General features: G+C 35.1%; 1 protein-coding gene across 1 annotated transcript; it reads left to right on the top strand.

The window, feature by feature from the left end:
• Nucleotides 1–344: 344 nt before the first annotated feature.
• Nucleotides 345–11942, top strand: inpp5kb (inositol polyphosphate-5-phosphatase Kb). The gene is made up of 14 exons (XM_052566484.1): nt 345–524; nt 1059–1113; nt 2855–2959; nt 3765–3873; nt 4459–4575; nt 4944–5087; nt 7387–7409; nt 7504–7615; nt 7798–7907; nt 9656–9863; nt 10027–10164; nt 10288–10371; nt 10543–10647; nt 10723–11942. The coding sequence occupies exons 2-14, from the start codon at nt 1067–1069 to the stop codon at nt 10789–10791; spliced, it is 1371 nt and encodes a 456-aa protein (XP_052422444.1). The 5' UTR covers nt 345–524; nt 1059–1066; the 3' UTR covers nt 10792–11942.
• The last annotated feature ends 78 nt before the right edge of the window (nt 11943–12020 follow it).

The raw sequence follows: 12020 nt of genomic DNA, 5'->3' as shown, positions 1-12020 counted from the left end.
TGGGTGAATTTTACCCTTAATCTCTGGTCCTAGAGGTCCTCTTTTAGATCAGCTTTAATAGGCTGGCATGTTTACAGCAAAGAAATAGTCAAGATTACTCTTTACTCTGACAAAAAGACCTTATGTGTCATTTACTAAAACCACTGCATCTGCATAAACCACATTATTTCCATTATGATATAGTGACCAGAAACAAGTTCATGGATTTTAAATTAAGCCTAAAATCAAGTCTTTAAATGTACAGAGAGCTCTGTTTCATTCCCTAATCAAAAAGGTTTGCGACATATAACAAATCGTTTAGACACAGGTCTTTCATAACTGAGCTAAAGCTTTCAGGCGTTTATGTGATGAAACAATCAAGTACTGCGGCTTTAAGAGGTTTCTGAGGATTGGCCGGACAGCGAGGAAGTAAAGGGGTGTAAACACAAACCCCAAACTCTCTCACTGTCCTATAACATTACCTGATAAGCACGGAATAGATATTCAAGACACCTGCAAAATCTCCACAACACCGAGACTGAAAGGTAAGATTTTTTCTTATTTTCAATTAGCATAAATTTAATTTTGCTTTCGTCACGGTAGCTTTAGATGAGCTTAGTTTAGTTTCGTATTGTTTTAACCTGAACATCTCTAAATATTTGAAGTTTATTCGATGGCTGTTTTTTTTTTTCATTTTTGAACGCGGTCACAAACAGCACTCGTTACATAAAACAAATGATGAATTAGATTAGACTATTATGCTTTTTGGAAAAACGTTTATACATTTACAACCCCTTCTTGAACAAGTATTTAAGTCAAAACAAAAGTATTTTTAGTATCAAAAGAACAGAAAAGTTATTCAGAGCACATACATTGCGAACACAAGTCACTTTCGCCCGTATCCATAGCAACAGAGCGGCATCACGGCTCCAAGTGATAATAATCAGTAAACCTACAGATTTTTATTTCATCATTTTAAAAAGCTTTTCAGATCAAGACGAGACAGGATTAACTCTTTTAGATTAGATTCATGTTTGAATTACCATGCATGCTTGTTGACATGATGTTTGTGTGCACAGGTCTGAGTATGAGCGCACAAAGTGTTGGATCCAGGGATGGACATCAGGCTTTCAGGTAACATCATCCTAAATCACTGAAATGAGCCCCTCTTCACTTCAAAATAACAAGAGTGTGGTGAAAGAAATGGGACTCAGAGAACTGAGTTTTGAGAAGTGAAAGGCATTCCATGTGTTCAGTTTGGTTTATTGTCCAGCATTACGGAGTTTCTTTTGCACGGAAACCAAATTGTGAATGTTTGCGTTTCTCTTAAAAGTTGTACAATTTGTCACAAGACCAGCTGCCAGTCTTTATGCACCTGCTCTTTTTCTTTCTCTCTACTGCTGTATGCTTTCTAAGAATTTGCATGTGACTGTATTATTTAGCAACAGGATGGAAAGATAGTTATCCTGCATTTCAGAATTATTGTTATTTTAGACTTATTTATTAGTTTGTTTAATTAGTAAAAAAAATCTGGATTAAAAGAAAAAAGTAGCACAAATTGGCAAACAAAAAAAATGTTGGCAAATTTATTTTTTTTATAATACAAATATTTAGTTTTATAATTAAATATTTTACATAAAATTAATAAAATAATTTGTTTATAAATATATTTACACAATTCTAAATAACATAAACGTAAATACTATGAGTAAGAATCCGTTTATTTTGCTATGACAGAGATAACCACAGTTGATAACTCTGTTCAATGGAATGCAACCTCCCACATTGTAGTTTAATTTAAAAATAGGAGTTTAATTCAACTCCGATATAGTTGCATTTGACTTCAAGGTAGTAAAATTGAGCTCTCTTTTAGAGTTAACTTAATGCAAGTTTGTTTTCAAAGTTTGGCATATGCTCTCACATCTTTAAAAATGATTGACCTTATTGATTGATTGATTGTAGAGTCCAAGAAATATTCAAAATGTTGAGGCCAGTTCTTACATAAAGCAGATTAGCATCGGCCAACATTTACTTGACATTTACAACAATACATACATCGATTTGGAGATCAGGGCTGATGGGGATTTTTGCATTTTGTATTTCCGGCATCATTCACGTGGCTCTGTACTGCTCCAGATTACACTTCATAATCTCCTTAACACATGCTTTTACTCACACATCCATTCACGCAACAAGATGCAATGAGATCATGTAGATCAACAAAAAGGGAATGATAAACTTCTGTTTCTGAGTAGATCTGAGAAATATGTGTCTTGGAGCATGTGGCGTCCCTTGAACAAAACCTGGAATATATGCCCCTGCTGAACCTAAACCAGCTCTTAGACACCTAGACATCTGAAGGCAACACAATAGAGAATCAAATAATAAATCTACTCACTTCAGCTGATCTCTTGGATTGGATGAATCAGGCTTCAGATGATCAGTTGTTTTGGGAGAACAGCAAAAAGACGTCGGACACATTTGATGTTCCATGTGTGCGCTCTGACAGTACGTCCACCACGACGTCTTCTTCATCTCGGGTGGTCCTTTACCAGAGGCTCGCTCAGTTGCTCGTCTGCTTGGAGGATCTTAGCTAAGATGATGAGGCAAATGAGGAAGTGTTCTGTACGCTTGACGTAGCCTTCTGCCTCTGTGGAAAATACACCTACAGAATCCTTCAGGTGTACTGAGTCATTGAAAATAAGTTTTAAGTAGACTTGTGTTGAAGTGAAAGAAGAAGTGGATTTTGTTGGTGGTTTGCCAGCAAGTTCTTTGCATTTTTATCTTTAATTTTATACGTTCTCAAATGTTTTTCTCAGATATTCAGATCATATGAACCCAATTCATTCATTAATTGACTTCTTCTCTTGTTCAGGCTGCACATGGTCACATGGAATGTTGGCACAGCAGAGCCACCAGCTGATGTGAGGTCATTACTGCAGCTTGACTCGCAGCCAGCCGCTGACCTCTTTGTGATTGGGTGAGTTAACGTCACCTGAATCACATGATCAGCAGATTTAAAAAAAAAAAAAAAAAAAACCTGGGTTGTCAATTAAACATGTAACTAATACACTACCTTTTAAAAGTTTTGGTTTGGCAAGAGTTTAAAAATGTTTTTGAAAGTAAAAAATACAGTAAAAACAATAATACTTTAAAACATCATTAAGATTTAAAATAACTGTTTTCTATCTTAATATTTTTAAAAATGAAATTTTCTTCAGGGTCACATGATCCTTCAGAAACCATTCTAATTGATGATTTGCTGATTTGGTGCTCAAGAAAGATCTTGTTATTATAAACGTTGTACACAAAAATCTTTTTGAATGATTTTCTAATGATTAATGGTTTTGATTATAAAATGGTTATTGAATAAAAATAAAAAATGAATATTGAAAATATCTAATATATTTTTTTTAAACATACTGTATGTTCTTTCTAGTAAAAAAAGACACATTACTTTACTTGTTACAGTACTTCTTGTTATTTTTTTTGTGTAAAATTTACTAAATTGTATTTATTTCTGAGTGAAAAAATATACATATACATACATAAATGTGTATATATAAATAAGTATAAATGTGTATTTATATGTTCTTTCTACTTCACATTCTCACTTGTTGTTACTTTTCATTTTTTTTTCTGTGAAATTTACTAGCATTTTCTAAATTAAAATTATTTCAAAGTAAATCCTACACCAAATATATTTTTTTTCAGAATATATAGTCTATGTATGAGACAGAATGAATTTATTCAGTTGGTAAGTTTGCATTGTGTTTGTGCTGTAGTCTACAGGAAGTGAATGCCACTCCAGTGCAGTATATCTCTGATCTAATTTATGAGGACTCATGGAGTCACCTTCTTATGGATACTCTGGCACCAATGGGATATATCAAGGTACAGAATAAAAAAAAAAACTGTGCATCTCTGCCTTCAATACTGCTGAGTGTCCTTACATATGTTTATATGCAGTTGTAACTGTTACAGAATAGAGAGACAAAATCAGGATGAGCCATCTCCTCATTAAGCTTGTTAAGCTCCCTTGTTCGCTGCAGACCATTGAAAACACTAGAGGCATTGTTCGACACCAGCACATTTGTTTACCATAACCACAGATTTGATGTGAGCCCGTCCCATTCTGCCTTTCACGACTAATTAGCTCTGATAAAAAAAAAATAAAAAAAAACAGAATTATACTTTGCCAAAAAATCTCAGGAATTTCTAAGACCAATCTCCTTATTTTCTTACATCGACGTATCAAGGACTCTTATCCATTCCAAGCTCAAATACATGTTTCCTCTTTTTTTCTTCCACTGTGTAAGGCCTAATATAGCTCTCTTGCAGAGAAACCTCCTAAAATCCTCTTTCTGTGATGCTGTCGGTTTTGATGTGGAGGTCAAAGCGGCGTGTGACATTTGTGTTGAGAAATGCACTGAAGCTTTGACATATGAAAAGGCTTTTTTTTTTTTTTGCTGTCCTCAGGTGACTTCAGTGAGGATGCAGGGTTTGCTGCTGATACTGTTTGCAAAGCAGGTCCACCTGCCTTTCATCAGAGACATCCAAAGTACATACACCCGCACAGGCCTGTTTGGATACTGGGTATGGTATAGCCTTTACATCTTTACATTTACACTTACCGTTATACACTAATTTCATTAATTGCATTTTCCTGCAAAACTGACATATTTATTCTGCTGTTCAAAGGTTTACATTTTATAATCTCACACACGTATATATATTCCTGTGATGGCAAAATAGCATAATCTTCAAAGTCATATTGATCAGTTTAATGCATTCTAGCTAAATAAAGGTATTAATTTCTGTAAAAAAATAAAATGGTTAAAAAAGGTAAAAATGGGTAAACAAAAAACACCTATCCTTGAAGAGGTATGAATATGTGAGTATGACATGGGGGTTTACTGTAAGAAGTTTCAGCTGGACTAATGCATTTTTATTTATCATCACAGGGAAATAAAGGCGGTGTGTCTGTGCGTTTCTCATTCTATGGTCACATGCTGTGTTTTCTGAACTGTCATCTGGCAGCTCATATGAACTACGCCCTGCAACGCATGGACGAATTTGAATATATACTTGACAGACAAGACTTCGATATGTACAACACACCAGGGTCATTCTACGGAAATGTCCATTTTTCTGTCCCTAGCCTTTACAGAAATATTACACTTGAAAAATACTTTAGGTTTACAATTTTTTTATATTTAAAAATGAAACAATATGTTATTTGAACAATTACACTTTCTTGAGCCATCAATGTGGCAATATTTGATTTTTATTAATTAATAAGAATTCCAAGCACCACAGAAGTGCTCGTCCCCACAGTCATGTACAGAGGGAAAATGCTTTATTTTGAGGTCAAAAACAGTGTTTTCTTCCATTTAAAATACAACCATGTGTCCATAACTATAAAATATATGATGTAAATTACATTAAAAAACAAAATGCTAAATATATATTATAAAATATATAATGAAAGTAGTGGTCCCCTGGAGTTGTGTCACTGGTGTTACCGTTTAACAAAAAAGCTCTTATTTTGAAATAACAATCACGCTGATGACATCACTCGACTTTCTTCTTCCAATTTTCTGGAGATCTATGAAGAGAAGCCCATGGTAAGTCCACTGTCTCTTTTCAATTATCAGAAATCTTCTCATTTATCTCATGATTTCATATGAAGCTTTTAGTTGAAGTCACTGGTATGACCTCTTTTATTGTTTGGGCATTGTAAAAAACTAGAATACAAATGGATTAAACTACTTAATTTAGTGAGTACACCATGATTGACAACATGTGGTTTGATACCTTGCAGCAGCCATTTTGTAAAATGCAGTTTTCATGAAAATTGTCACTGGTGTTACTGTCACTGGTGTCACCTTCCTTATGGGTAACACCAGTGAAGATCAGTAACACCAGTGACTCCCTGTTATAGATAAACTTTGTTCAAAACTATTCATTTAGTTATTTTGCATAAAATAGCACTAAAATTGAGATTCTAACTTTTCTTTGTCATTGTTAATCCTCCTTTGGTCATGTATTTCTAAATTGAGGGTATGCCTAAACTGAGCGCAGCTGAGAAACAGCGACTATACAGAAAGCGTAGGGATGCTGATCCTGAACACACACACACACACACACACACACTCTCACACACGCACTCATACTCACTCTCTCTCTCACACACACACACACACACACACACACACACGTTTGTTTTTGTGTAAAGTGTGTTCATCCCATAGGTGTAATGGTTTTTATACTGTAGAAACTGTATATTCTATCGCCATTCACCAACCCTACACCTAACCCTAACCCTCACAGGAAACTTTGTGCATTTTTACTTTCTCAAAAAATCTCATTCTGTATGATTTATATGCATTTTAAAAAATAGGGACAAGGGTTATGTCCTCATAAGTCACTCTCTCCTTGTAATACCTGTGTCATACCCATGTCATTACACAGAGTTGTGTCCTGATATGATACAGAAACAAGAGCATTCTCTCTCGCTCACTCTCACACACACTCTCTCTATCTCTCTCACACACACTCAAGCTAGGGTTAAATGAGTGAGAACTTTTTTTCAAAAAAATATTTTGCTTTACAGACAACTACAACAAGGGAGGAGACAACGTAGGAGAGATGCACAAAGGAAACAAAGGGAAATAGAGAAACTGAAAGACAAGATCATCGGTTAGAAACGAAGATATGAAATGGTGAAGAAATTAAGTTAAAATGTTAAGTTAAAATGTTGTCTATAATATTTTTCTAACTCTGATTTCAGTTCTTATGAAATAAGTCATTTGTATATGTTATGTATGTCACTGGTGAATTGTTGTGTCACTGGTGTTACTGTTTTTTTTCTTTCACATTAAATAAAATCTGTCATATGTGGCATAATGATCATTTTAAATTCATTGAATTCTGCTGCACTTAAGAGTTAAGCTTTAAATGATTTTATTATTGCTTGTTTAAAACCTTTTTTTCAAATATTTTCATTGTTATAGCAAATACATGGTTGTGCAATTGAACTAACATCAGTCAGTCACACTTTTAACCAACCTGATTAAAATAAATAAAACATAATCACCGTATTAGTTAGATCATCATTAATTTTCTGTACCTCTGACTGCATGTGCTGAAAAAAAAAATTAAAAAATATTTCATAAACACTTTTAATATCGCTAAAGAAGTCAGGTAACACCAGTGACAAAAAAATGGTGTATGCGGTCTTTAAATACATGCACACAAAAAATAAAAAATCATTAAGCTGTAATTTATGTGTACTCATAAAGTCAAAGGGTAATCTAATAATGTGGTCTAAGTTTAAATGTTAGAAAAAGAAATCAATTTTAAGAGATCTTGCCATACCAAATGTGGACGTTTCTGTAGAATGACCCACCACAAGTGCTTGACCACAAGTGAGTGCTACTGTATGCTGGATGAAGTTTGCTCACGTTCAGGCTCTCTCACATACTTCATGGTTCCCACATTGCTGTTGTTCCCGCATGTCAGACTCGTTTTCTGGTTCGGTGATCTGAACTTTCGTATCGCTGACCATGGGATGCACTTTCTCCGCTCCTCAGTCAACAACAGCCGATTTAACCTGCTGTGGGACAGAGATCAGGTCAGACAAACACACAAACAAAGATAGCACATATACTGTACTGTACACACTCTTATGAAGACAATGGCTTTTAGCATGCTGATTATAAATCATATATATTTTATTCCAATAAAGTAAAATAAAGTGCATTAATATTCTATTCTATTCTATTCTATTCTATTCCACCGATTTCTGGCTCTTAGTTGACTATGATGAAGAAAAAAGAACCTATTCTGCAGGAGTTTGAGGAGGGACCGTTGTGTTTTAAACCCACGTATAAGTTTGACCGTTTCTCCGAGACTTACGACACAAGGTACATTCACACACTTTACTTGTTATAAAAACATAGAAATGCACTATTTTCAATGCATGAAAGTGGAAACAGTCTTAGATCTCAACTTCCTGAAAGTCTATTGTGTTTCTTAGAAGGAATTCACGGTCGTTCTTTCTCCACACAGAGCACCGAGGACATGGTTTGGCTTTATGTAAGAAATGCTAAGAAATATTTGTGTTTGTCGCATAACCTTATCTCCACCTTAAGCACTATCGCCCAGAATTCTTGTCACCCATCATCACATCCCTGTAAAACACTGCGCTCCTCTCACTCAGCGTTCAATCTTTGCATAATCTCCTGTCAGACGCTCCAGTAAGCATTTCAGTCATGTCTACACAATGTAATGCTGTGATCTGTTTTTTTTCTGTGTGCCAGCTGCCGTCAGCTTTGAAGACATGTATGTTGTTGTAGTATGTCTGGTTTGAAGATGAGATGGCCATGTAGGATGTTTGTAAGAAGGGAATTGTATTTCCCAACAAACACAAATGGCTGAATATAGGAGGTCTTCCGCACCACAGAGTATTTGAATCTGTGTCTGTGTACTAAAGTGTCTTCAGCACAGATCTTTTTCTCATTTAGCTGTCACCTGTTGTCTGAATTGTTATATGGGTAGTGAAATATGTTTGGGAAATGGTGTTTTGCTGTGTCCGTAATGGAAGCAGAGGAAGTCTGTGTCTCCAATGGAAAGATCAGCTCAAACTTTGAATTTAATTTCAAGATTACTAGTCAAGGTGGAAAAAGTGAAATAGGGATTTTCTGAAAAATGCCGGAAATCATGTATAAACCAATCACTCCAGCCCTTCCGTCATATTTAATACATGGCCACACATCCATGAAATGCTGTCAGTGTGTCATTGGGCTTTTAACAGCTGTCACGGAGAACTGCTTTGCACCTGTCACATAACATGCACCATATCAGAGTGTAGAAAGCATGTTTCGCTCTGATATGCTGGTGTTTGATGCATTTGCATCTTTCATATTGTAGAAGTAGATCACAGCATATCGGTGGCATGTCTGCAAGAAAATGGGAATTTCAAATGGAATTCTCAGCATACAACTACGACACATCTCTATCTATCTATCTATCTATCTATCTATCTATCTATCTATCTATCTATCTATCTATCTATCTATCTATCTATCTATCTCTCTATCTATCTATCTATCTCTCTATCTATCTCTCTATCTATCTAGAAAGGTTGGGGTAGGCAAGGTTTTACATGTTTTTATAAGAAGACTCTTGAACTTAACAAGGTTGCTTTTATTTAGTAAAAAAGAAAGTACAAACAGTATTGTTAAAAATATATATTTTCTATTTTAACATTTTTTAAATGTAATTTATTCCTGTGATGGCTAAGCTGAATTTTCAGCATCATTACTTCTGAAAACACTCTAGTATGCTGATATGATGAAACTAATAGACTTTTTTTTTCAATCAGGATTCTTGATGAATAGTGAATTATAGAAATAGCAGCAAAGAAGAACAGCAATTTAATTTAATTTAACCAATTTAATGCATCCTTGCTGAATAATTAGTATTACGTTCTTAATAAAAAGTATTAATTTCTTTAAAATAAAATGACCCCTTACTGACCCCAAACTTTTTTAGAGTTTATAAACCAATATAATATAATAAGTTTAAGTTCTCCAAGACTACAATCTCACTCTTCAGTATTATTTTAGATTGCTTCACTTTTTCTTTTTTTTTTGCATGGGTCAATGATTAGTGGTAAAAAGCGGAAGCCTGCCTGGACGGATCGTATCTTGTGGAGGATAAAACCCAAAGCTATAGAGACTGTGGATGAGAATAGTTCGACATCATCATCAGCTGACGATGATGAGTATCCTATTAAGGTGATGCAGGACATGTACACTTGCGATGTCTCGTATGGGGTCAGTGACCACAAACCCGTCATTGCAACCTTCGATCTGGAGGTATGAATTATGTATTCCCTGAACATTTATTCAATCATATAACGAAGAGCTGTTGAAGTAAATGTGCTTAAACTATAATCATTAATAATTATAATTTTAAATATATCTACCTTTCAGTCTACATGACATTTTAGTCCAAATTGGTCTTGAACTCTTCATGCAGATGAGAAAAAAGGTGAAGACGCCTCTAGTCAAACTAACCGTGGAGGGACACTGGAGTGCAGATGAAGATGCCACATTCACCTACACCATTCTAGAAAACTTTGAGTCTTCAACCTGGGATTGGATCGGATTGTACAAGGTGAGAGGGAGACAGACAAAAAAAGAAGTTGATGGATGAACAAAAACACAGAAAGGGACAAAAAGGAGATCTGCATCACAAAGCGGGTCACTAACCAGTGGTGATTTATATCTCTGTGTGCAGATTGGCTTCAGAAGTGCCTCCCATTACTCCACCTTCGCTTGGGTCAAAGATGATGAAGTGGCTGCCAACGGCGAAGTCGTGACGGTATGGCGGACTAAAAGTTTTGGTGCATGAAGAGAAAATAATGAATATTAATAAAAATGTATATTCTGTTACATCTAAAATGAAATTTGAAACTGTTGTGTGTATTTAAGTTGCATGATGCTAAAAGTTGCCATACAAGCACTGACATGAGTGATGCACTTCCTGTTCAAGGTCCAGATGAATAAAAATGAGCTCCCCCTGCTGGCTGGGGATTATGTTCTTGGCTATTACAGCACCAACATGCAAACCCTCATTGCCTTTAGTCCTACTTTCCTGGTGAGTTAATGCAAACTTACCTCTGTGTTAGCATTCGGCTGTACCTCTTTGTTCATCTGGCTTTTCTGGATCCAGATTCTGGAGTCTCGACTAGCTGTAATGGAGGGTCTGCTTCCTGAGAACATCAACGGACATGAGAAGTAGCTGGATATCTTCTAACCTCGTGTGTAAAAGTCACAGCAGGATCTGATTTGAGATCATATTTGCCTGTGTAAACAGACCTTGCTCCGTTTGATTTTAAAAAGTGAAAACTGATTCTGTGAAACAGTCTGATATAATGAGTGTGATTTAAAATCTATGGCTTTAAAATCTCTGTCTGTTCGCTAAATACGCCATATTACTCTTTTTCATTCTCTCCTTATCCGTGGTTCTCCTCGAACGGTTGAGTCTGTTGTGAGCTTCTGTAAACACACATTGTACACACTGTGCTTTTCTACTGTAGTTTGTAGTACCTGTATCTTCCTCTAGAGGTTTATAAAGCAATCACTAACTTTATTAGAGACACATCCTAACTCAGAATCTTATCCCATCTGTTTAGTAACCATGGTAATCCGACAGAGAACTGAGTTTTTTTTTCTTTTTCTAATAAAATAAGAAGACAGGAAATTTCTGTAATACAGCCCATGGATTCTGTGCCTGCTAACTTCAAAGCTCTTTTGATTCATGTAGAGACTGATTGCACAAAGACCTTTCATGTTTTTGTTTTTTAATCAAATTTGATACTTATTAGACCGTAAAACTTATAAGAGTGTGGAACTCTCCGATTTTTAAAATAGGCCTGTATTTCATGCCAAATCGACACATAAATTGTGAAAAAGTGCTCAGTATTATTTTACATTAGGTTCTACAAAACACAATTATACATTTTTATTTTTATATGATATATTAAATAAATGATGTTGCATATATTTTGCCTATTTGAAAGTGATGACATTATCTTTTCATGCACGTTGGTTGCTGTGCTTCTTACAGTATTTCACTGTATGTTTTATATGTCAGTGTCTGATAAAAGTATGCGGCTTTTCAGTATCTATAACAATGGTTCGCCATCTGATTGTTAAAATGCCATTTTGTTTACACTCTGTCACTCTTTTTAGTGCTAAATTTGGCAGTTTTACTTCTTATTGTCTGCATTTGTTCATTGTGACATGCCTGGCCTATCTTTTTCATTGAATATATATATTATACTCTCTTTATCTCAGTTCATGTTAAATTTATCGTAACTGTCTTGTTGGAACAGTTGATTTGATGCCCTTAGATTTGTGAGATGTATTAAAATCACGCAGTTGAGCACATTGGGATCGTAAGCAGTTTCATTAAAATATTAACATCTGCACATCTGTTTGTACTGCCAATGCATATTTATCTGTATA

This window comes from Carassius gibelio, chromosome B10 (assembly GCF_023724105.1).
Source record: "Carassius gibelio isolate Cgi1373 ecotype wild population from Czech Republic chromosome B10, carGib1.2-hapl.c, whole genome shotgun sequence".
Classification (NCBI taxonomy): Eukaryota; Metazoa; Chordata; class Actinopteri; order Cypriniformes; family Cyprinidae; genus Carassius; species Carassius gibelio.
This window is presented reverse-complemented; position numbering and strand designations above follow the sequence as displayed.

Coding starts and splice junctions, on each gene's coding strand:
- inpp5kb (XM_052566484.1), top strand. CDS start 1,067: ATGAGCGCACAAAGTGTTGGATCCAGGGATGGACATCAGGCTTTCAG. Junction 2,960..3,764: donor GCTGACCTCTTTGTGATTGG/GTGAGTTAACGT, acceptor TTTGTGCTGTAG/TCTACAGGAAGTGAATGCCA. Junction 10,372..10,542: donor CCAACGGCGAAGTCGTGACG/GTATGGCGGACT, acceptor TTCCTGTTCAAG/GTCCAGATGAATAAAAATGA.